This window comes from Battus philenor, unplaced genomic scaffold, assembly GCF_028537555.1.
Source record: "Battus philenor isolate CCGP_79_NKW_IND1 unplaced genomic scaffold, ilBatPhil1.0.hap1 SCAF_20, whole genome shotgun sequence".
NCBI classification, from domain to species: domain Eukaryota; kingdom Metazoa; phylum Arthropoda; class Insecta; order Lepidoptera; family Papilionidae; genus Battus; species Battus philenor.
This window is the reverse complement of record NW_027181683.1, coordinates 7027568-7052337: the sequence shown is the minus strand read 5'-3', so window position 1 is coordinate 7052337 and position 24770 is coordinate 7027568. Positions and strand designations below refer to the sequence as shown.

The 24770-nt window shown below is 32.0% G+C and overlaps 1 protein-coding gene across 2 annotated transcripts in view; it reads right to left on the bottom strand.

Annotated features, from left to right (window-relative positions):
* Hr3 (Hormone receptor 3) overlaps window positions 1–24311 on the bottom strand; it is an 87526-nt gene extending 63215 nt beyond the window's left edge. The window contains exon 1 of one of the 2 annotated variants that reach the window (XM_068766277.1): window positions 24206–24311. In XM_068766277.1, coding sequence (XP_068622378.1) covers window positions 24206–24311 — 106 coding nt within the window. The remainder of the gene's footprint in view (window positions 1–24205) is intronic. The other variant, XM_068766278.1, reaches the window with a different exon arrangement.
* Window positions 24312–24770: the final 459 nt, after the last annotated feature.

Below are 24770 nucleotides of genomic sequence, written 5' to 3'. Positions count from 1 at the left end.
ATTAAAATTTTACGCAAAACACTTTTAGCAGTTCATCTAGTCAGTCTTGAACATTTTGCACAAAATATGACCCCTGTGCAAACGTGAAATCAGGCTAATGACCTAATTTATGTTTCCGAGTGCAACACTATGGGTGCTACGTTGATGAGTCAGTGTGTCAGTCAGTCAGGACTTCATATGTACACCCAGACGCGTCTTACTTGTCATGCCTTGCGTAATAATAAATAATATGTTATAACGATTGCTTGTTTAATTTGTTTTATAACGTTTAATGTTATTTTTTTGCACTTTTCAATGCCTTACCGACATAAAAGCAATACATAATATGACATTTCGTATTGCCATGAATAATATATTTCATTGGTATGAATAAAAAAAGTTATAATATGTATGATAAGATTTCGTTGACCTCTACAAAGTTAAAAAAAGTCTTTGTATTTAAATAAAAAGTAAATAAATATTTTACATGAAATCATTCAACTTTTTATTTTTATCTATTACAAAGAGTAAAGTTTAGCAAAAATGAAAAGGGTCATATCGACGCTTTTGTTTACCATAAATAATTGTCGATTATTTCACCAAACATTCAACCACAACTTTGCTTACTTGTGTGTTTATGTATAATCAAAAGTAGTAACAAATTTCAAATATTAAAGCTGCAGTCAATTCGATTGGTTTTGTAAACAGGATGATTGGTTATAGGTATTAAGGCTTTAAAGGAGTGACTGTTTAGCTCATTTCCTGTAAACTAATGTATGGTACACCCTATTCAAATTTCAGTGATTTTAGAATTATAAATAACGTTATTATAATAATAATTTCGATCACTATGTATTAAATTTATTTGATTTACTTTCAGTTCCCGCAGATTTAATAATCGAAGGAGTATTAGCCTGTCGCATTCCAATAAAAAAAAAACGTTAATGCAACATACTCTTGAGTGGTTACTTTATGGAAGGATATTGAAGATAAGTTTAAATGCTTTAAAAGTTTTTATTGCCAAATGAGCTATTCATTCACCACTTTAAAACATTCATTCATAATCTCAATAACTTAGTGTTTAACTTTGAAAAATAATCAAGTGAATTGTATAAATGAGCGGTTAATTATCAGCTAAATTTCGTGAAATTCAATGAGCGAGAAATTTTGTTGAAAATTAATTTCAAATTGTTAGTGTCGTTGACTATGTGACATGTGGCACCATCCTGTTGAAACCACACGCAAGTGATATCCGTATCTGTTGAAAAACAAAGTTCTTGTTGAAAAATATTTTATAGTGCATTAAATAATTAAAAATACTACTGTAAAATTTAAAAGCAATGGATATCTTAAAATCTAACAGGCTCGTTGCCATGTACAAAGAAAAAGATTTTTATACGGGTTATTGTTCCTTACCAAAAACAGTGTATTGTTTCAAATTCTTTAAAATTCGAGTTTATATTTTGTATATAAACTTTTGCATTATTGTACTGTTTTTTGTAATCGTTACAAATTAAAGTAAACAATGGCGAAATTTTTGAAACTGGCAATGCTTTTTGCAGTATTTTGTGAATAGGTATTTTATTCAGGAGAAAGTTTTTTTTAGCATTATGCATGCGACAATATGCTCATATGTACGTAAAATTACGAATTCATATTTTTATACATATCTTTCCATTTTCATATTCACACTGCAACTACTTGTTGTGTCCTATAGAAGAAAAAAAATGAGTAATTCATATTTTTAAATATGGAATATACACAGTTCTAATTTTAATATTCTAGTTTCAAACAAAAGCTAGCTAATTTTGCGTAGAAAGAATATATTTTTATAATTAAATTTCATCACACAGCACATTTACATGTATCATCATTATTTCAACCGGACCTTTACTATTCCACCCCTCATTGATTTCCGTTGGGACTCGTGGGAAGCTGTCTGCATCCAGCGTCTACTGATGATCTTAACAAAGTCGTCTGTCCACCTGGTAGGTAAACGTCTTACGGTGTCCTTGATGGCCCGTGGTCTCTACTCCAGCACCTTAAGGTTCCTGCGGCCATGTTGTCGGCTGTTTTTTTTTATCAAACCAAAGCTAAATACTACAACGGCAATAATTTTAAAAATATAGGTGAATATGAGCTACTGAATTTTCGTACAGATTAGAAATATAATTATTTGTAAAGTAATTTGACTATTGCCCGTAAAGATTACACAATATCTGGTCACTTGAAGCTTTAACTCATAGAAACCATAGACAAACCTATCATGACGTTGAATGTCGATGAATAGACATCATGAGGATGAATAAACACCAATTTGTAACATTTCATATGAATTAACTAGTGTAAGCTCACAACGAGTTTGTGTATCGGATTACGGTCTCTTAACTATTCTATGTTATAAGCCTAAAAGAAAATATAATTCGACATTGCAAATATTTCAAAATGAAAAAAATAATAAAAAAAAACTGTAACTCAAATATAATTTAAAAATTATATCGATTAAAAATAAAAGTTATTCATAACGAGCATTTAGTAATTATATCGCAATATCATTCTATTTAGATGGATATTAATTTTAATACGCTGTTATAGATACCTAGTTATACGTATATACGTATATATTTACGTATAGACCAAGGGAAGTCACCGCCATAACGCAGCAGATTGGCAAGTTGAAGTGCTGTTAGGTAGACAACTTAGTGCGCAGAACGGATGTCCTCTAGGGCTTTAAGGTTCTATTGTGGAGAGCTAACAAGCGCGGCGATGAAAGTTCACCCACAAGGAGGAGAGACAACCTCAGTAAGCTGCTCAGAAGCCTCAAGCCTCCTAATTGTTTTACTAGAAGTCTATGGTAACTATGATGATTCATACATCACTATTAAATATATCTTCAACACGTATTATCTTGATTATCAGATATCTGGGGTCACTAAAACGACTATGACCAACTATATCTAAGCTACAAGTCAGAATGACATGAAATTTTGACACGTACTGTTTGTAAGTTATTAGTACAGAAAAATATTGTAAATCCGTTAACAATAATGCCATATAAGGCAGACCGGCAACTTATGGAATGACATTACAAATGGTTTACATTCAAAAAGAGAACATAATATGCGTATAGAGAGAACATAATATGTTACTTTATATGAATTGCAATTAATGTTATTGGTAGGATTGATGAAACATAATAAGTGTATTATATTTGATTTATCTTTCAATGAATAGTTATTACATCTGTTAATAATATATTTCTCGTATGTTCGCTGCCTGTGTTAGATTCTTATGTAAGAGTGGACGCGCGACTTCCATCGAATAATGTGTAAGTAGCCTAACGGGTATTTGTCTAAGCATTTGCTAATACTACACAGATTTATATTCAATACATAGGTTTACTGCGGTCGTAACCTAGGTAAGTAGTACCATCTGCATAATTAGGTACTACGATTAGGCCTATACGCGTTACTAAAATTGGTCAATGTCGTATTTTTAATTATTCGCCATGATGGGAAATTATATGAGTTATTTGAATGCACCGATACGTTCATATTTGCATGTTATTTAAAGTGCGTACGTTTATGATCCACTTATCTATAATGTTTATGTTATAATTTTAATATACTCAATTGTAATTATTAAAGCATTGTAATCATATCGTTTTATAAATAGTTTTCTGAATTTACTTTAACAATATTGATGTTAATATTTAAGGCACATCTTGCAACATGTTTGAATCGTTTAAAATGTCAAATAACACAAAAAGCTCTGATAATGACAGGTTTTAAAGAAAACGAGTCTCGATTTCCCGTGCGAAAATTTGCAGTGTGCCAAAACAAAAAGCTTTTTCTCTGACAGCACGCACTCACGAGACGATGCGCCGTGCGCCTGTGTGCCAGAACATACCCACGTCTCTTATGTGTGAGTGCATCCGTGTGACCCAATTACGAACGCGCTCGGTGAACTTCGGTTGTTTCCGTCGCTTGAACGTATGCCGCACGACGGCCATCTTTACTTATTGACTCGCCGGTTTAACTTGACCTATACGGCTGACTAAAATTAGGTGACTGTGTAACCCATCGAGAGGTCAACGTAATTGGACAATCACTGTGGCCGTTATGTGAATCTGTCAAATACTCTGTGCTGCTTATTTCTAAACTGCCAGTACTTTGTGTAGTCAGACACAAACATACCGTCCATTTTATTCCAAAATATAGATTTTTTTATGGATTAAAATGAATGGAAAGGTCCTTAGTTAAGAAATACAATTTAAACTGACATATAAATTCGTCGTCCGTTTGAATTGTGTTTATTACATTACGACTGTTGCAATTAAATGTCTCTATATTATACAGTCGTAATAAAGTGATACAACGATGTAAAATATCATGTAATCGGAAATATAAATTCCTATCCATTTTAAATAATCCACGAAGATGGAAATAACTGCCAATTAATACTTGAGTTATCGCGTGCATGGTCCGAATGACTTCCGCACACAAAATTTAATTTTTCCTCACACTTAAAACTATTCAGTGAACAACTTTCACCTATTCGAAAGTTACGACTTCTATCTGTATAAGTTGCGCATATACGTCACTATTTTCGGATATTCGCTCCCATGAAAGCTTTAGTTGGCTGTCGTATTGCATGCTACATTCTGGGTAACTGTCTCGAAATATGTCCTAGATTGCAAACATCACGTATTGCATGAACCATGGTTATTTCTTCCGAATATACTTTATAAATTGTATATGTTGTCTAGAAGAAATCGTGGTTTGTAATAGGACCGCCTATTATACTTCTTTTTTTACCATGTTTTTAATTATTATTTAAAACCTAAATAAATTAAAGATGTAATAGTTAATTTTTGGAAACGTATATGTGTCTGTAAGAAATAAATAACTTTAGCAGCAAAAGATATTCACGATGATGAACATTTCATAAAACTACGTATTTATTCCGTCATTCATGCTAAAAAGATACAGCTTGGTGTCGTCAGATTAATTAAGTCCATATCTGCTATAATCGACAGAAATAAATGATAATTATTTACATGTATTTCTTAAAAGTCATAATCTTTAATTAAAAAAGAAACAAATTATGTAAACATGTGAACAGATTAAAAATACCAAAAAAAGGAAAGGTATTTATTATCTTTATCGATAATTATCTTTTTACTGAATGTCACATTTCGACACGGAGATTTCGACTTTCGTTAAGGACGAGGGCGACTTTCAGAACAAACCACTTTCTCTTATGTACCAATCATTTGGAGACACGAAACCTCTATCTCCTGCTCTCACTTTCGCTACGTGTATCAATTTTGTCAATCGCACATCCATTTGCAATACACAAATGTTAAACTACCGCTCGTTATGTTTAACAATAGATATTTTAATAACTGTTTACTTTTAATTTATTGTACTGCGAATTTTTTTGATTCGTAAAGATTTATCGTATTGCAGATACCAAAAAGATCTATTATTAAAATTTGCAGATTAATACCATTTTAAGACATAAATGCATAAGTTGTAGCATAAGCATAGATATAAGTGCTTCTTTTGCGTTGTTAACATTACCTTTTTGAATTCCATATTTTGGTAATAAGCGAGTTTCATATCCAAAAGAAGATTTTTTTTTTCAGTTTTTTATAAAACATTCTTTTTTTATGGTTGAACTTATTGTTTTTGAATCTCACAGAGAGCAGATGAAGGCTAAACTAAATGTGTCGTTTTTGGTTAAAATGGGAAGATTTAAAAAAAAAACAGTGTGAATAGTTTCGAGCATTTCAAGACTTCTGACACCGCAACTATAAAGAACTTTGCGCGAACTTGGAGAACTTTAACGAACTATCTTCTACCCCATCTAACTCAGACCGCGAAGTTAAAGGCGGGCAAAAATTCTGCATTCTGAACGAAATACAGAAATGTATCGATCGTCACGACTTTGTACAGAAAATGTTCTGATTTATAACTGAGTGCCATAATACCACACTGCGATCGTATATATCCCAATAGATATCTTTGGGGAAGGCCTATGCCTTGTGGAGATTAAAGGCTGAAACGATGACTACGACGACGGTGATCTAAAAACTTACCATTTTTATTCTATAACTTATTATTATTATTCGACAAATAAATACGTTCATCAACAAAATCGAACAATTAAAAAATTAACGAAATTTTTAAAGTGTTCAAGATATGTCTGGCATTTCATTTTTGCACATTTATGCTTTGTAATTTTTGATACAAATATCATTAAAATCTTCACCCATGGTAGCGGTCTTTGTGGTTATTCGCAATTTTAAATCAGACACATCTTTAGTAAATTTTGCTAAACATTATAATATTGAAGCCAATTTTTTCTGTAAGTATGTGTTTAGATGGTATATACATATAGCATTTGTTTTCAATCGGTCTCATATATTTGCATCTGTTTGTACACCGCGTCTCAAAAGTAAGCTGGAACATTCCAGATATCATAGTATTACATTGTTATTTTTCTAGTGGCAAACTAGTCGTTTACTTAATAAAAATATTACTTAATTAGTGAAACAAATTACGACAACATTTTAATATATATTTTTACTTCCTATTCTCTCAGTTTTATACTTACAGTATTTATTAAAGCAAACGAAGATGCACCGTGTTAAAAATAAGGTCTAAGCTGCAACAATTTTATATACAAATATTTCATCCGTTAGCTAGATTTAATGACTTTAAAAAAAACTGTAAGTTTATTTTGGTCTATAATTATGTCATACTTTTAGACTTCATTTCGTAAATCATCTAATTAGAGAACGAATTAAATTTACAAACTCCAACCAGTCGCGTGAATTTTGAAGAGAGCCATAAAACGCAAGACTTGTTAACTGTACTCGGTAATTGCCCAATTGGAATGTTTATTTTGTCCATCTCACGTTTTCGTAAATTAACGCTTTTTAAATCCTGTTTATGCAAAGCTGCAGCGGAAGAAATGTATTGTAAAATTAGAGAGTAACATTAATTCTGCGTAGTCAAAAAAATAAACTTTCACTAACAGTTAGATAATAAACCTGCTGCAGGCCGGTTCGAGATAAAGCGAGGCGTGGTGGGTTTTACCGCCTACGAAATAATAAATCAAATGCAAAATGTTAATTAATTTGTGAAAATTTGTTTATTATCAGCGTTATGTCACACTATGTATATATATACGCACGAGTTTGTGTCTATACATACAAGAATGAATTCCTATTTCCCTTTGTCATAACTTGAGAACGTTCAACGATTTAATTCACATTTTTTATAACTACTAATACTTTGTAGATGATTTAAAACTTTAGTAAATTCCGATAACCAATAATTGTTTAATTCAATTTAATTGTAATTTGAATAAATTAGTTGAAGTATTAAAAATTGAGCATAATTAACAAATCATTTTCGGCGAGAAAAAAATATTTTTATTTTGGTTATTATTATTATTATTTTCAGACAAAAATATTACAATTACCAAAGTTAAATAAAAAAACGATCAATAAAATAAAAGACAAAATTCAGTTAAAAGATATTATTTGACAAGTAATCTTTAACTTGTCAAATAATATCTTTTGTATTGATTTGGGAACATAAATTTGACATATTTATTAATTCAACTAATTTTATCATTACTTGATAACTGAGACTTAGCGCATTCGACAGATTGTTTTCGTGCGGTTAACATCTTGTCCTAAACTTCGCGCGTTTGAAAGACTATGCGCTCCAAATTAGTAGTCACTAAATTGCTATATCGGTCAGTACTAAACAATCTCTAATTATTTATTTCATATTTAATTAACTAACAAGATGATCACTCTGAAATATATTACATGAATTTATATTTTAGAATTCGATAGGTCAAAAACTTCAGCAAACAAACTATCGGAACAGCTAGTGTGGTATAAATAAGTACTTGATTTAATGTGTCGGAAATATTAATAATTTTTTAAACGCGATAGGTTTTAACTACTTCAAATATACCATATACTAATATATATAGAGTATGTGTCCAATTGTGTTTATAAGGGATTAATATTTTCCACGTGTTAAATCAAATGCCGGGTACGGAATAATTTCGCGAGATATGCCGGGTATTCCACGATGTTTTCTTTACCTTTTGTAGGCACCAGTGATGTTGCACAAAATATACTCCCATCAGAGATTGGACCCACGAACTACGATCATAAGATTGCCAATACTAGCTAGAATTATGATAACGATAGAATGGATAAGGTTGGCTATCTATGCCTGTCGATAAGGTTACGGCTTGTGATTTGATGAAAGATATAGCAACTAACGAGCCATAAGTTCAAAGTTCATCACAGGGAGATGTATTATGAACGACAATGTCTTTTCAAAGTAATCTCTACAAGATAAATGAGACGTCAAGGTATACAAAGATTCAAAGATAATATACTAATTACAACAAATTAAAAAAAATTGTGACTACACAAGCCAGAATTTTATAAGTTTAACATATTGATACAGCAACTTTTGTACTGCATTATTGCTGTGTAAAGACTTTTAGACTTAGACTTTTTACGATTGACCCCAAAGAAAGTATGAGGGCATATATTTGTCCAAAGAGGTAGTGCACTACCTGAGTAGGTGTCCTTACTCTTGGGAGAAGATCATGAAACAGAGGAACACCCTGTACTTAACTCACACCTAAACCGATAAACTAGTTTTTATTAGCCAGAGTTACAGGGGCAGGTTCAAGGATGCTCACTATCCACGAGACTCAGGGGCTAAAGAGCGAGGCGGTTATCGTTGTTCGTCGAAGAACAGTCACCCTCAGGCTGTATCACGTGGTGATAGTAATATCACTTGACACAAACTCGTTTATTACACGGATGAGACTCAAGAAGCGATTGCAAGATTCACCGATGCGGCAAAAACAGCAACTACCGCACAAATACTGGCATACAACCTGAGGATGGCAATATGGAGTGTTTAAAAAAGGCAAGACATCAATGTTTTTTTTTAAATATAGCAAAAAATTATAATACTTATTAGTTGACTTCAATTTTGTTTTAAATATTTTACTGTTTAATATAGGAAATAGTTTTAAAGACGTAGTTAACACTGTAATAGTAAATGTAATTATAAAAACAAAGGCACAGACGCTAAATTCTGTGGATTATAGATTCTATAAAAAAACGTAAGACGTCTATCCACGAGGTGATCTTATAATGGTTTTCACAAAAAGTTGGACGCAGGCACTTTTCAACCGGTCCTATTAAGAAGAGAAGAGAAGTGTTTCAGGGAGGTCTGAAATGACGATGATGAAAGATCTCCTCTAATATCTTCAACCATAAACGCCCAACGCTCTCTGCGTTGGTACATATACAAGAAGGACACCTTACATATGTCCTTAACTCTGTGACTTCTATGTATGTAGTCATATTTGATTTAGTCATTTGATATAGTTACATGATGGGTTTTTCCTTAAAAGGAAAAACTGTTATTTAAAATTAGATTATATTAAAGTTTCTATGTCTTAGCTCTTGTATCATTGAAAAATATACTGATTATTCAGAGTCAATACAAAATGTCTAAAAAATTCACCTTCCGAACAAATCTCAATCTTAACGATTGCATACAAAATATCCACTCGCAGTATGTTCTCCGTTGCAGTAATCATGCAAGCAATATTAGTCTTTTTTGCATTTTTATAGCGCCCATAATGGTCTAAAACTTCTTAGTTCGGAACACGGAGCGTGGTCCGATGCCAAGTTAGGCTCGCGTGAGTCCTACGAAATACGGTGAAGGCCTATTCTTAAATGCCTGCTGTGAATTATCAGCACATTATATCCTATTTAATTGCTTGCAAAAGCGCTTGTTCACTTAATATGTTATATCAATGTTAAATAACGACAACCTGTAATGAATGAAAAAGATTCAACAAAGGTATTATGAAATTTATGTTTTTCAGTATATTTTATAATTTGCTGATTCTTAAAGAAACATTCAAAAATAATTAAAACATTGTAAGTATAATTAAATTTGTAATAACTATATGTGTATATACAAGTCATATCCGTAAGTCACAGTTTCTCTCATAAGAGAAGAAGCATAGCCAAGGTAATAAAATTTTGTTCCACAAAAAAATCTGTAACAAATTGATCATTTTGTTAAACACTGCTGTGATTAAAGCCAGAAAGAAGTTAGGAGCTATGTATATATATACACACACTCTATACACACACACATTTATACGTATATATAAAAATACATATATGTATGTATGTATATATATATATGTACATACATATGTATATTTATATATATTGCAAGATTTTTTTTAATAAAACTACTCACAGACTTTGTAGCCAGAAGTTGTTGGCCTGCTGAATTTTAATATGAAAACTTAATTTATCTAACGTATTTCGAAATGATGACTTTATTTATTGATTGAATAAATTTTGGAATCGACACATATAGACCGATCGATGCTGCTGTTAAACGACAAAATTAATTTGTAATATTTGATCTGTCAAACGTAAAGATTCATTAGTCATTATATTTCATGAAATTTTTCAAGTTTCTGCTCAATTTTCCATTTATTGCCTTTAGGACCTTCTAAAGTAATACGAAGCTTATAAAAAAAAGATGAATGCAATCTGTAAGGTCGTTCTCAAGTTATGGCGTGACCAAGAGAAATATGGATTCATTTTTATACATTGAATATTCAAGACCTTTGTACATAGCAATTGTCACAAGTGAATTGCAATATACAGCGGAAGCTCAGCGGTAAGGACTGAAACTTGCGATCGTAGATCACGGATTCGATGCGCGAATTACAACCTTATTATAATTCACACTTTGTGTATTAAATATATAGGATTGCTACTTCTTACAAACAAGTTTCCAGAGGATGGGCACCAGCATCGTTTCCGTACCATAGTACCACACAGATCGTCAACTCGCCTGTCAAGCGTGGCGATTATGGTATTTACCCCATACATATTTTTGAAGTGCCGTGAATAGGGCGTCTATGGACTGAAATTACGAATTGCAATATTTGCATATATTATGTTACTCACATGTCACGTACCATAATTAGCGGAGGAACTATACAAAATACTTTTGTTGTATACTCTAAGCAAACTGCAAATGTTAATAATGATCATGAGTCATTTATATAATGAATATCAGTAGAAGCAGTCACTTGAAAATTACCATTCACCATTGAAACTTGTTATTGGAACTTAAACCCGATAATAAGCCGAGTTTGCTACAACTAAGTAATTTCATGTACAGACCGACTAGATCATGTTCTCAAGGTGCAGCACCTGATACACTCATATCATATAAGATATCCATGCTACATTTAAGTTACGTTTAAGTTTGTGCTAGTCGACTCATTCGCCCTACAAATGCGTCAACTCACCGAACAAGGACCACTCCTTTATTATAAAAAAAAGCTTAGACCATTTACGTCCTCTGCAAACTTTATATAGTTTTTCATATGATAAATTATTTATTTATTAATAATTTAGAAATATAATTTCACAAAATCCTATAACAGTGTAAAGGATTTTTAAGTGATGATAAAGCATAGCAAGAAATGTCTCTGCTACTGAATTAAAGATATTGTAAAAGTGACGACTGAAACAAACCCGTCTGAATTTGATGTGGAACATTGAAGCATTAAGTTGAAGGATGCGATCATAGATGCTCCCATTTCGACTCTCTTTTTATCAAATTTAACTCTTCTGGCATTCTTCTCGTGACTTACAAATAGTAACCATATTCTTTGTGGATAATAACATAAATACAAATTAATAAAAAAAGGTTTTGGATTTTGCTTAAAGCCGCTTAGGTTGATACCATCTAGGTACCTATTTAATGTTTCAGGCAATAATTTCGTTATTTAACAAATAAAATCGTATAGAAAACATAATTATGTTTGGTTTCAGTCGTTGTCAATGATATTAGCCTTGTCTATAGCTTCGTCAAGCTCAGGGCCCGCGAACACAGAATTCGCCAGCTAAGATCTTTATGTATAATTAGAGATTAGAGCAGCAGATAGCAAAGCAGTGGTACCCTAGTGGTTAAAGTATGTGACCTTATATTCTTTGATTACTGGTTCAATTCTCTGCAGGAACTACATATATACAGTATCATGAAAAAACCAGCATGTCTTTGAAGCAAAAATTAGTAAAATATGCCACATAAATCTGGAACGGGCTCATGGTGAGAATTACCAGATTGATTGTAATAAAAAATAAACAACAATTATTTCTCTACATTTAGATGAATCGTAAACTTTTTAAAAATGTTTGTGGACAGCTTAGCGTAAAGTATCTAGTTGGAGTCACGTTATCAGACAGGTTTTCAACGAAATATATTTATTTATTCATCATCGAGGTCGACCGCGCACGCGACTGCTGCACTGGCTACTGTGTAAATTATGTGATAGCAAACGATGTACTGATTTTTCAGTTGCAAAAATTTACGCAACTATAAACTACTCCGAATTTTGAACTTTGCAACTTAAAATCAGTTTTAGATAACTTAAACTGTTTATTTCTACCTTGGTGATTTAGTAGTTCTATAAAAAGGAGATTACATATATCATAAATAAAATATAGATGCATTTATTTAAGATAGTCAAGTAAAAGTATAAATACAGAGAGGTAGAGAGTTTTAAATACACTCTCTACCTCTTTTTTTCTTTTGGAGAATGCCTATAAGTCCGCCATAAGTTGTAAAAAACGTAAATAAACAAAAAAAAAACAAGTTTAGTCATGATAAATGTTCGTACCAAATATTACCCATATTATAATGTTTTGGTGTGAATTAAGAGACAAAAAAGAAAATTAAATAGAAAGTATTCTAGAAGTATTACAGACTTACAAATCACAGTATTAATACCAGATGCAGTGGCGACTATCACAATGATGCGATGAGAAAAATCCAAGGTTGAAGACAAGGCACGCGACATACGTTGACCCGTGGCATGCCACATAGTGTAACATATATATACGTATAGTCAAGTGCAAGTATTAAATATAATTAGTTAGCTTAATGCTTACTTTTTGCAAATAATAAAAATATTTTCTTATTATTATATAAGAAGGCCATAATTAAAACAATTGATTTCAGTAGAATGCAAAAAACATCGATTTATCATAATATAAAAGGATTTAATTTCGTTACATATTAAATGTATGAATTGTGTTATTGTTTACACATAAACTGTGTCGATAGTTTAACGAATAAATTAATAAACAAAGCACTAAACTAATTTATCATTTATTCTTTAAAAAAACAGCGTGCAAACAGACCGCATATGCGATCGTTATTGCCGTCTAAATAACGTATTTGAGGATGGACACGTCACTTTACTTTCCCTTGAAAAATATGTCGCAACAAGGAAAACTATTCGTAATGTGTTGGTACTGCTGGCAAAACAGACGTTAGAAAGTTCTGAACGATGAAGCAAATAGATAACATAACAATGATAGACGAAAGACGTATGCTTAATGTTTTCGACACACTTTTTTCTGGAATATTCTTCAGAATCATTTCTGTATAATCTCTCCAATTTGTGTCTTTATTTATCTTTTACAGGAGACTGTAAAACGGGCTATAAAAGGATTTACATGGAATCAATCTCTTGATTCCATGTAAATCCTTTTGAAAATGAAAAATCATCGAATAAAGTTATTATTTTAAAATATCGTCCATACAAAACAAAAAATTATTCAATAATACAAAATAAAACATATCCACAACAATATTTATCTAACATTTTTCATCATTATCATTCCAGTCGAAGGACATATATAGACCGCTGTTGGAAAGAGGCCTCCTGACTAACATTTTGAAGTACGCCTGGCTAACTCAAAAGCATATAACATGTTTAGATTGCAGAAATTATGCAACGTTCTAACATACAACATTTTCATGTTAAAGTTTTGAAAATATTAATCAAAGGCTAAGCTAAACAGTAGTTATTTTAGAACTATACTATATTAAACTAATTTGTACGATATGAAAGACATCGTAGACCAAAACGAAAACGCATGTTAACCGGCGTCGACTGTACATCAATCACCGTGCCGGCATGTATTTCGGATGTGTTCTGTCGCTACACGCCCGAGCTGAGCTTGCGCAAGGAGTTTGCTCACTTTTTGTTTGCCTTACACTTTGTACTCGGCTATCAGTTACTTGCGCCGCGATACGCGTCGGAAACTGCTACTTAACGGTGAACTTTGGATGCTAAAAATAGCATCCCCGTGTTCTTATCCTAATATTCCTAATTTAAAAATAATATAATAGGTATTAGTTACTAAAATTATCAGTATTTTTACACAATTATTTTAATGTTTATATAAACAAAATGCCATGATTTCTGCGTGTCAATAATGCATTTATAAAATGTTTTTGAAAGTTTAAAAAAACTTTGACGGTTATCAAATGTAAAATGATATATCATATACGATATAAACATAACAATTAAAAATAATATGATTTTAAATATGCTGTAATAGTACAATTCAAATAAATGGTTATAGAGACAAGCAAGGGTCGCACATCCGCACTTTTGCGCGCGCATTCATAGATAGACCGGCCTTGCGGGTGCTATTCAACTCTGTAAGACTACGCCTACAGGACAATAGAAGTAGCGGGTCAATTAGTGAATAAATTTTAAAAGTACATAAAAATTTAAACCATTCCTTATATAATTAAATCATACTATTTAAACATATTATTTTAATAATATATGCTATTAAATAACGTTTATTTACTCCTTTTATATCTTAAATATAAAAAAGGAATACTACCAGTTGTCAAAGTCATAAACAAATTAAAGTGTATTTTTAATATATACGTTTATTTTCATATACTGAATATTGGATAATATTATTCATGACAAAATTACTCAAAAAGATAATAGATATATGTCGATAATAAACATCATTAAAAATACAAAAATGCATTAAAAACGAAGTTCACTACATCTCTTTTCCTACTTGAATTGTTTCCGCTAAACGCTGTCCACACTGAACGCATTATGTGACACACTTTTGAGTTGGCTTCAAGCCGCTTCCAAGTACACAGCAAAAACGAAAATATTCCGTAAACAATAAGGTTCTTTTTACAACGAATTCGGGGGAAAGCATAATTTTAATTGAGACGGGCGCAATGCTCGAGCGTCCTGTCGCAAATTTCGAAATTTGAATTTTCAATTTCGCACCTTTTTTAAACGTAGATGCCATTACATGCACTTTTAATTTTTCTTTTATTGTCTTCAAGCGTGCTACAAAAAGGTTACAAGTAATTTAAAGCACTTAGTTAAAGTTCTTATCATAATGATTCCGCGAAAGTACATTATCTGGGTAACAATAGAGAATAAATCTTAAATTCAAACGACAGGAGGACAGTTGAAGACAAAGTCCGCGTTTAAGCAGTAAATCAGGTCTTATCTCGCCAACTCAAAACCTAGGCCGTCCAGATATAAACTACTCTTATCTAATAACACTAGAAATGTTCGAATAGTGTTGTTCACTTTGATACGGCTACTTTCAAAAAAGTACATGTGTTACAATATTTATTAACATTTTAATAAGTAATATAAGTTCATGGTATAACTTATAATTTATGTGTTATATATTACAATATGTTACTGATAAGAGTTAAGGGTAGTTGCGATATTGAATGTTATATATAAACTAATATTCATACTACTTATAAAGTAATTGCGAATTCATGGCTAAAAATACAGCGTCCTTACTTTCGGTCTTAAATTATTTCAAATGCTTATCCTGCTTAACATATTCAACGACAGTTTTCATGCATAAATATTTACGTAAAGGAGAAAGATGAAGTATATTGCGTTTTTAATAAAATATATTTACCATAATATAGTAAGATGTACATATTTTTTTATATCAGTATTGTACCGTTAATGTCATGGCTACTGCCTCCAATTAATTTTATTAAATAATCAAATGACTAGCAAAAAATAGTGCACTGCTGCCAAATTTCATTAATCTCAATGTTTAAATTACTACTGTTGAGAGCGCTTATTACGGTTTGCAAATGAAGAAAGAAAAATTGAAGCCGTCGATGAAAGAAAAATATTTTTACTTTTTTTAGTCGGTCGAGAAAAACATGTGGCATTGTGTATGGAAAAGTATGTGGAGGTAAAAAGCGCAAGGTCGTATGATAAACAAAACAATGGTAAAAGAAAAACTTACACAATGATTCACCCATGTTTGTTTGGGGAAAAGGTATAATTATTGACCATCTGCTAAACATGGTGCCAAAATATCTAATTCAATTGGTAAAAAGAATTATAAGATAATGAATCGTAAACTTATAAGGTCATTATCATCATTAGCGCAATACTTCCAACAACAAGGTAGATCGTGGCCTTCAATCCTGAAACTAAGCCCTCAACGGCCATCCGTTGTGCACACTGTGTATTTTGTCCAGAACGACTACAACTGGCCAATCCGTTGGACAGTCTCGGTTACTTTTACTTTTAAAAAAGTTGAAGTTGAATTAATTAAAAGTAAAGCTCATGTGCGTATTAATGTTTTCTGTATTGAATGGGTATTGTATTGTGCATTTTAGTTTCAAAATGAATCTCGTATCACTTTCTACAATTAATATCTCATCTAGACTCGGCGTACTTCAAGGACTGTTCCCTAATGACCCGGTTTCGCCTATCAGTGTTGTCGCAAAAAAAACACGAACCAATCGGCTGTCGCCTTGAAGGGACATTGCGAAAATTGTAAAAAGCGGGCCCGTGTTAGCGACAACCGTTTCGCAACGCAAGGCCGAATTTCACCTCCAATAATAATGGAAACTAATTTGTTTATTGTTAAAGGGAAACTGTTGTTATGAGAATGAATATTGAACTTCGTCACATTACTCTGCAAACATGTTAAGAAAGAATTGCTCGAAATGCTGGGCCTTGCCTCATTGTAAATCTATAATCATTGTTGCAATGAATCTCTTTAACAATGTCAGTTACAAGAGTCGTATGCACCAATTAACTTTCGCGATTTTTATTAAATTTTAATAATATACAATGGAATAGAATGAATTAGGAATATCTCAAAGCTACAGTTCACGAAGTATGAAATAAAACGCTGCCCTTGGTCCTACACAATACTACATTCCAATCAGGCTGACCCATTATAAAAACCCCTACTAGCAGTCCTCACAGTTGTTATGTATCTATATGATCACAATTTAATAGCCTACCTGTTAATAATGAAAATTTATTACAGTATTTCCCTTACGGTTCACGTTTATAAGTCCAATAATATTGTGACATTAGACCAAGCTGATTGAGAAGTAGAAGTGGCTGTGGACAGACCACATAGTGTACAGAAGAGGTGGCTTCCGGGGCTTTCACGTCACGGTGTTTCATAAACGCTTTACGCTGGCCACTTCCGACAGGTCCTTTTTTTAATTAGATTGGGGGAGGTCTATAGGTCCACCAGTGGACTTCTCTAAACCATCAAAACAAACCATCTACAACTTGTGGAGCATTTTTTTATCTTTTACTAATGCTGTTTACGCTTGACATTTACAACGTCACCGGATTTATGGTGGCAGAGCACTGGATTAAACTCGTGGTCTCTTAGTGTGTTTAGACGGATACTTTATAAAGTAACTAGTGCTGGGGCCCTTTTGGAAGAGGCCTCGGCTCAAACTGTCTCTAGAAACGTATTTAAGTACTGATTCGAGAGAGTCGATCTTAGGTTCAATCAGTAGCTGTTATTTGATTATCACTTGCTGAGAAGGAACACGAAAGTCTTTAACATGAATCACTTAAAACAACTTCGACAAACCAATATTCTTAATTTGTCGTACAATATACAGAACGGAAAAATTAAACAGTAAAGCCAAAGCCAATTTCTGTATAAATTTTGGTGTGAAAGAAATTATCAAAAATTCTCTTACATCAAGTTATATAATCATGACCGTTACGACCTCCAAAGTATAGAAAGCAGTATAACCTCCCTTACTCCGTTATGATTTGAGTTCTATGATTTATTATCACCTTCAAGGTTACGTCACTAAACAAAAAAGCTGGCATTAATTCACGTTAATGCTATAATATATTATTGTTATTTATAGTTTTATTTACATGCCCTTAGAAATAAAATTGTTACATATTCGTTGCAAAAGATAGATATAACGATCTTTGAAAAAGTTGTCTTTGAAAATCTTTGAAAAAAAAAGTCTTAAAATCACAAGAACTATTTCTAACAAAAGTGTCGAAGAAGACAAAAAGTCGCCAAAAAGTTGGTGAAAAGTCTATGACTTCCAGTTCACATCTTCCTAATACTCACATAGACATTTTTCACATGTTTTGACGATAAAATTCTTTAGCATTTATTTCTACTTCATATTCAAATTAAGAGCGTCAAAACCTTATTGTAACTTTGTTGTGAAATAACAAGTATATTTACACTTACGTGTTTTGAAATTGTAGAAAAAGTTCTTGTATTTTCCAATTTATTTACAATTTTATTTTTATTTTTCCTTAGCATTTTTTGCATTCTCTGTTTGCGAGTAGTTGGTTGTAAAATTTATTCGAAACCGATAAGTACGATTCATTTCATATAAGTGATTGTAAACTGATTTTATATATTTCAGTCTCCTTGATAAATACAAAAAATCAAACGTAACATCCTTCTATTATGCTAATAAATAATCGCGAACGACGTCATCGGCATAAACGCAAAGCGACGCATGTGAACACGCATGCACTCACACATGCATCTAAAACACAAGCCGCTTAATAGTTGCGCTAGGAGGCGCATTGCAACTGGAACAGTTACTTTCTGCAGTGTCTAAATAATCACCCAATACAATGTGTTCCATAAACATAACGTATCCTAAAATATACTTATTAAATATATTATAATACCTACCCGCTTTGCGAACCCTTAGCAGACGGATTTCATAAAATCCTTAAAATTCTTGCCTTGTCTCAACTCGACGAAAGGAATATTCCTACCAAGGTTCCCTAAATATCGTCATGATTCAGTACATATAAAAAAAAAATTGCAAAACAAAATTTTGCTAAATTTTCCATTTCAGAATTTATTTTAAATTTTAAGTTATAATTTCGATACAATGTTCAAGAATAAATTTTCATCGATTGATATACGCAGAATAGCTTACATAGTGTTTTATATACCTAGAAAACTTTAAATAATTACGTGATAAATATTTGTCAACTTGCCAATAGATAATAGTTAGTAAACGAGGCATAATGCAGTCAGTCACACATACAGTGGTAGGCTAATATTATCATATCAGTTGCTACTAGCTCGCGCTGGTACCTGAGCGCATGTTGCACGCATGCGCATGCATAAGTATGTGTACGACGTTGCGACACGTTTGATACTTTGAAGTTGAGAAATATATTTTTCATTTAAAGTTTACCAAGTCGAAATTATAAAAGCGGATGGATAATCAAAAACTCCTCTATGGCTTAATGTTGCGCTTTAAACATATTTAAAATATTTAACTACTAAATAAAGCTCATAGATATAAAGATTCTAAATCAACTTTTATAAACTTTTTATGAGCATGTATTATTAGTTATGTTATTAGTTGTGACAAACCAAAACTTTTTGTAGAAGGAAAAAACTTTATTGACGATAAGGAAAATAATTCGCAAATTAACAAACAGCGTTAATAATCGATACGAAAATTAACGCAGCATTGAGAAAGCCTAATCAAAGTCCATGGCATATATAGGAAAAATAATGCCTGACACGTTGTTTAGAACAGATGTCGTTAAACTGTCGAAGGTGACGGCAGGTACAGTAAGTACCAAGACGATTTGCGCGCACGCATCGAGGTAGTCGCTATATGGGTCTTGGCCAGGCAACTTTTTCTTGCACACTTTAGTACTAAACTAACGCCTGTCACATGTTTATGCGGCGATCCTGGTAGCTTAACGGTTTTTGGACATACACATTTTAACTATTTGATTTTTACAAATAAACTTGGTGATTGTCGAAAATATTTTAAAAATCGATTTATTTATGTTGATTTTTTATTAAAAGTGCAAAACTATTTTTGTTGATGTAACTATTGCTTAGCGAAAATTTAGGGCGAAAAAGAGACATTTACGTGTCACTTAAATAGGTTTAGGTATTTCATAACATATTTTTTTAAATCTGACAAAAATATATTTAAATGTAGGTGGTGTATTTTTTAATTTAAATATTAAAGCATGTCTTATAAACACTCCTTGTTGTTTTATCCTTACGCCTTTATGCATGCAAAAACTTCACTTTCTTAAACTTATGCTACCTCCAGTATTATATAACAATGTACACATGATAAAATATTTGGTAAGCTCAATAATTCGGAATTTTTTCCGTCGCTTTCTTTAAATACCACTAAACAAACAGGCTGTTGCGCCATTCGCCTTGGTATTTTGGTGCTTATTGCTACATAATGCTCGTATTATTTGGGATAAAAGACAATAAAAAGTCAGTGATATACTGATCATGTATATGATCGTACTATAAAATCTTTAATGACTTTATAAAAGAAATTAAACTGAAGGTTCTAAAGTAAACACAGTAGGTCAGTGGCGAAAACATAACTTTTCCACAAGTACTTTAGCATATATTTGAAGAAGTAAATTAAAAAAAAAGTTCTAAACACGTATTAGTCAAGACGAGCAGTGGTAGCCCAACGGTTAGAACTAACATTTGCGATCGTAGGTCGCGGGTACGATTTGCGGGATACAATTCACATTTTATGTATTAATTATAAAGGTTTGTCACAGTTCACAACCAATTTCGAGAGGAGAGGCAGCAGCGTCCACTGCGTATTATAATACCACACTGCAATTGCTAACCCGTCTGCCTATCGTATACATATATATATATATATATATCCCCCATAAATATCTTTGTCGCCTATTCGCATTTTCGCGTTGCAGTTGGCGCCATAAGGTTAAAATAACTTAATATTTATTAAAACATATAATCTACTTTAAAAAAATGTGGTTTAAAAACGTTCTAGATCATTAAAATAACAGTAGTTATTTTTAATTTATAATTGATTACATTTGGGATTATAACTACATATACAAATAATTAAAAAACGTTGAAATTGTGTGAACAGAAAATAATTATAATATAAAGATAAACGATGAAATATTACGCAATAATTATTGATTTGTTGATGTAATTCGATCAAAGTTCATGGTATAGACAAAATTTGCAATAACGTTAACATTTTAAATAGTCTATGTAGCAATTAAAATTATTTCGTTGACGTACGCTGAAGTACCTTGCCTGCATTACCAGCAGCAAATGAGGCCATCCTTTTGTTTATCTAATGAAATGCTTCTCTTGAACAATACATTACTTTAAAATTAATGATGAAAAAACAAAGGCATACGCACTTCTTTCATTATAACTTACTTGTTCCAATTTAAAAAAAATGTATTTCGTATTGACTTCATTGTTATTACTGTTTTCACTACTGGAATACAGGTCCCCTCTTAGTGAGTGTTCCATGGAAATCATCTCCCTTGTCCATTGCGAATTGTTTGATATTACATATTAGTTTTCTTACTCTAACTACGGTCTCTTCGTCTGGTTTACCGATTGATTCATTATATTTCCCTTTATAGTAAGTAGTGATATAATAAAACGCAGACAGACTGAGACATTACGAAATAAGATAAGATTATTACTGCCATTTTTAATTAAATTACACTGGTTGACTGATAATCGCGCCAGAGTACTAAGACTTGCGGTCATAGGTAGCGGGACCGAATTTCCGCGACACTATTTTAGCGAGCAATACGTCCTCTGTGTACCATAATACCACACTACAATCGCCAACCAGCCTGCGAAGCGTGACGATTATGGCATATCCCCCTATAGATGTCTTTGAGGGAGGCCTATGTGGCTGGGGCGTGTAGGCGTCTAGGGGCTGAAACAACGACTGATTATCAGCGTAAAGGGACCAAGAATAGTAAATAAAGCACCCATCACCTCTATTTCAATAAAACCTTAAGTGGGGGTTTCAATTTAACCACAGTTAATGAAAGTTTCTCTGTAAGAGGTAAATAAAAATTATTGTAGCTTCCATACGCAAGACTGCGCAAACTCTCTAGGTTTATTAAATATTTAAAACGTTTTTACCAAAAGAGAAAATTATCTAAAGAAAAAATCGGAAAAAATATTTTACATGAAGACTGAGAATGCGTCATCGTAGCCCATTCTTCGTAAGAAAGATTATTTCGCAACTATGAAAGAAATGTGACTAACAAGAACCAAACCAAAAACGTTCTTTTTTATACTCGTATAATGATTTAAATATCTCAACAAAATGGCAAACACTATCTGTATTTAATGGAATTAAGATTGATTGGTAAGACGTTGTGTGTCTTTTGATTACCTATTCACACCTAACAAAAATAAGGCATGTAGAAAAGTTAAAAATATTAAATTAGACATTTAAAATTGCATGAATAAAGGTTTCAAAATAAAATGTGAACAAGTAAAATGGGAACCGCACCAGTAGAAATAAGACAAAATACTGGAAATGAGAGAAAATCCGATGCAAAACTTATTACCTTTATATAATAAGTCTCCTCCATTAGACGGTAGAGGTTTTACAGGTGGCTGTAAAAAACCCAGTAGTGGCTTCGGCCTGTAACCTCTCTGTAAAGAGGCTTTATTTCAGTTTCGAAATGTGGAATAACAAATGAAAAACGATGTAAACATATAACACGAACAGAAAACGATTCACATGCATAAAAAATAAATGTATTTTTACCATAAGTGCAAATTTTTAAAATTATTTTCAAAACCCATTTAGATCCAAACGCCGGTTAAATCTTTTAGTTCTGCGGAGACGAAACCATGGTTACAACTCAGTTTAGACCGCCTAGTTAGGAATAGACTTATCTTAAATAAACAGGTCGACTGGTATTGATTCTTAATCCGCCATATTTATTTCCCACCAATTTCTAAGAAATGGTTTATAAATTTATTAATAAACGATTTATTTATTTATGATTCCAACCGCAACGGTTACCAAAATATTGAAATCAAACAAAATATTTTCTAAAATCATTGACTATGAGCGTCATCAATATATTTGGTAGTATATCAATATACAGATATATAATTATTACTACTGATTCTATCTTCTTTATAATTATCTTTTATATGTAAAAAAGTACTAAATTCATAGTTATTCATTAGAATAAATTATAGAATAATTATTACAAACTACCTCTTTAAAACTAATAAACGTTTTGCTTATAATTGTACGACGACAAGCTACAAAATGAACCGTATTTTAATCAACGAAAAATTAAGTACACTTTGCTAAATACGAGTATATATGCATAAACCTGATTAATGCAATCAGTTATAAGCCAAAAAAACAGTTCGTTAAAGATTTTATTGGAGGAAAAATTGGTAACAGAATTTATACCTTATTCTCGTTAACTACTATTTTATTCAATTTTACGCGATTTATTTAAAATGTTATATCATTGCATAATTATGCGAAAGAAACTGTGAATTCAATGACAGTAAGAGTAACTGTTACCGAATTTTAATTGGCCACTTTCTTTAGGCGTGTGGTTCCGGATTGCGTAACAACGAAATGAGAAACAATTATGTACGTATTAATATACCGGAAAGGAAGTGTTCAGTCAAACTTTCTAGAAACTATATATTTTTATGAGATTTTGCTCACGCAATATTTTATCACTGCGCTTTGAAACTAAAAACCTATTATTTAGAATGAGAATTTTTAAAAGAAAGTATACTTCCTTATTGTTATTTAAATTTTAATATGATATGCCTATCGTGAGAAACTAACATTTTAAAATATCTTCTATGTATTTGTAAATTTCGCATCGACTTAGATAGTTTCAGTGTAATTTTAAATGTTTGTTCAATATTTTATAGATAGATAGATATATAGATATAAAACGAAATAAAGTCCGTTTTGAATAATTTTATCGCAGCTTAAAATCTGACAACAAAAAAATGTACAAATAGAACATTAAATATTGACTGATCAATTTAGGAATATCAAGTGCAGCAAAATTAATCTTATACTCGTATATAGATTAATTTTTAAAGAAGGCGTAGGTTTGATATTTAATGAAAGAGGATGCAGTCTACGCGCGAGCGACCGACACGAGCGCGAAATTATGAGGAAATTACCTTTAATGCTCCCACCTGAGGTGTGTGGTTGTTGGCTCTGCTGGACATTGCTCTGCGCCTCCAGCTTGGTGCTCACCGAGTTCCACATATCGAACATGTTCAACATCATGGGCCCCACGGGACCGAAAGCTCACATTCACGGTAACCACACGCGAATCGAAAGCTCATCCATTATTACAGAACACTGAAAATATTCGCGAGTCTTAACACTGTTCGTCCGTTGTACGTACAAAAACTTAAGGCTACTTGCACTGATCCCCGGTTCAATTTGTATTATATATTGCCATTTTTTTATTAATTAATATTTTTATAAATATTTTTCTATATATATATATAAACTTTCTCAAATGGTCAACTAATGTAAATACGCTATATATTTAAAGACAAACTACGTTATTCGGATTTAAATATCAGTCTAAAATTTCGTTCGTAAGGTTTGGGCTTATTTGCTTGGGAGGTTACACGTTATATCGTGGGTTTTGCTAATTTGTGTGATTATAGTTATAGATAAAAACTATACTGTGATTATATATTGCGTATAAATCGGTAAATTGTGGTAATTTTT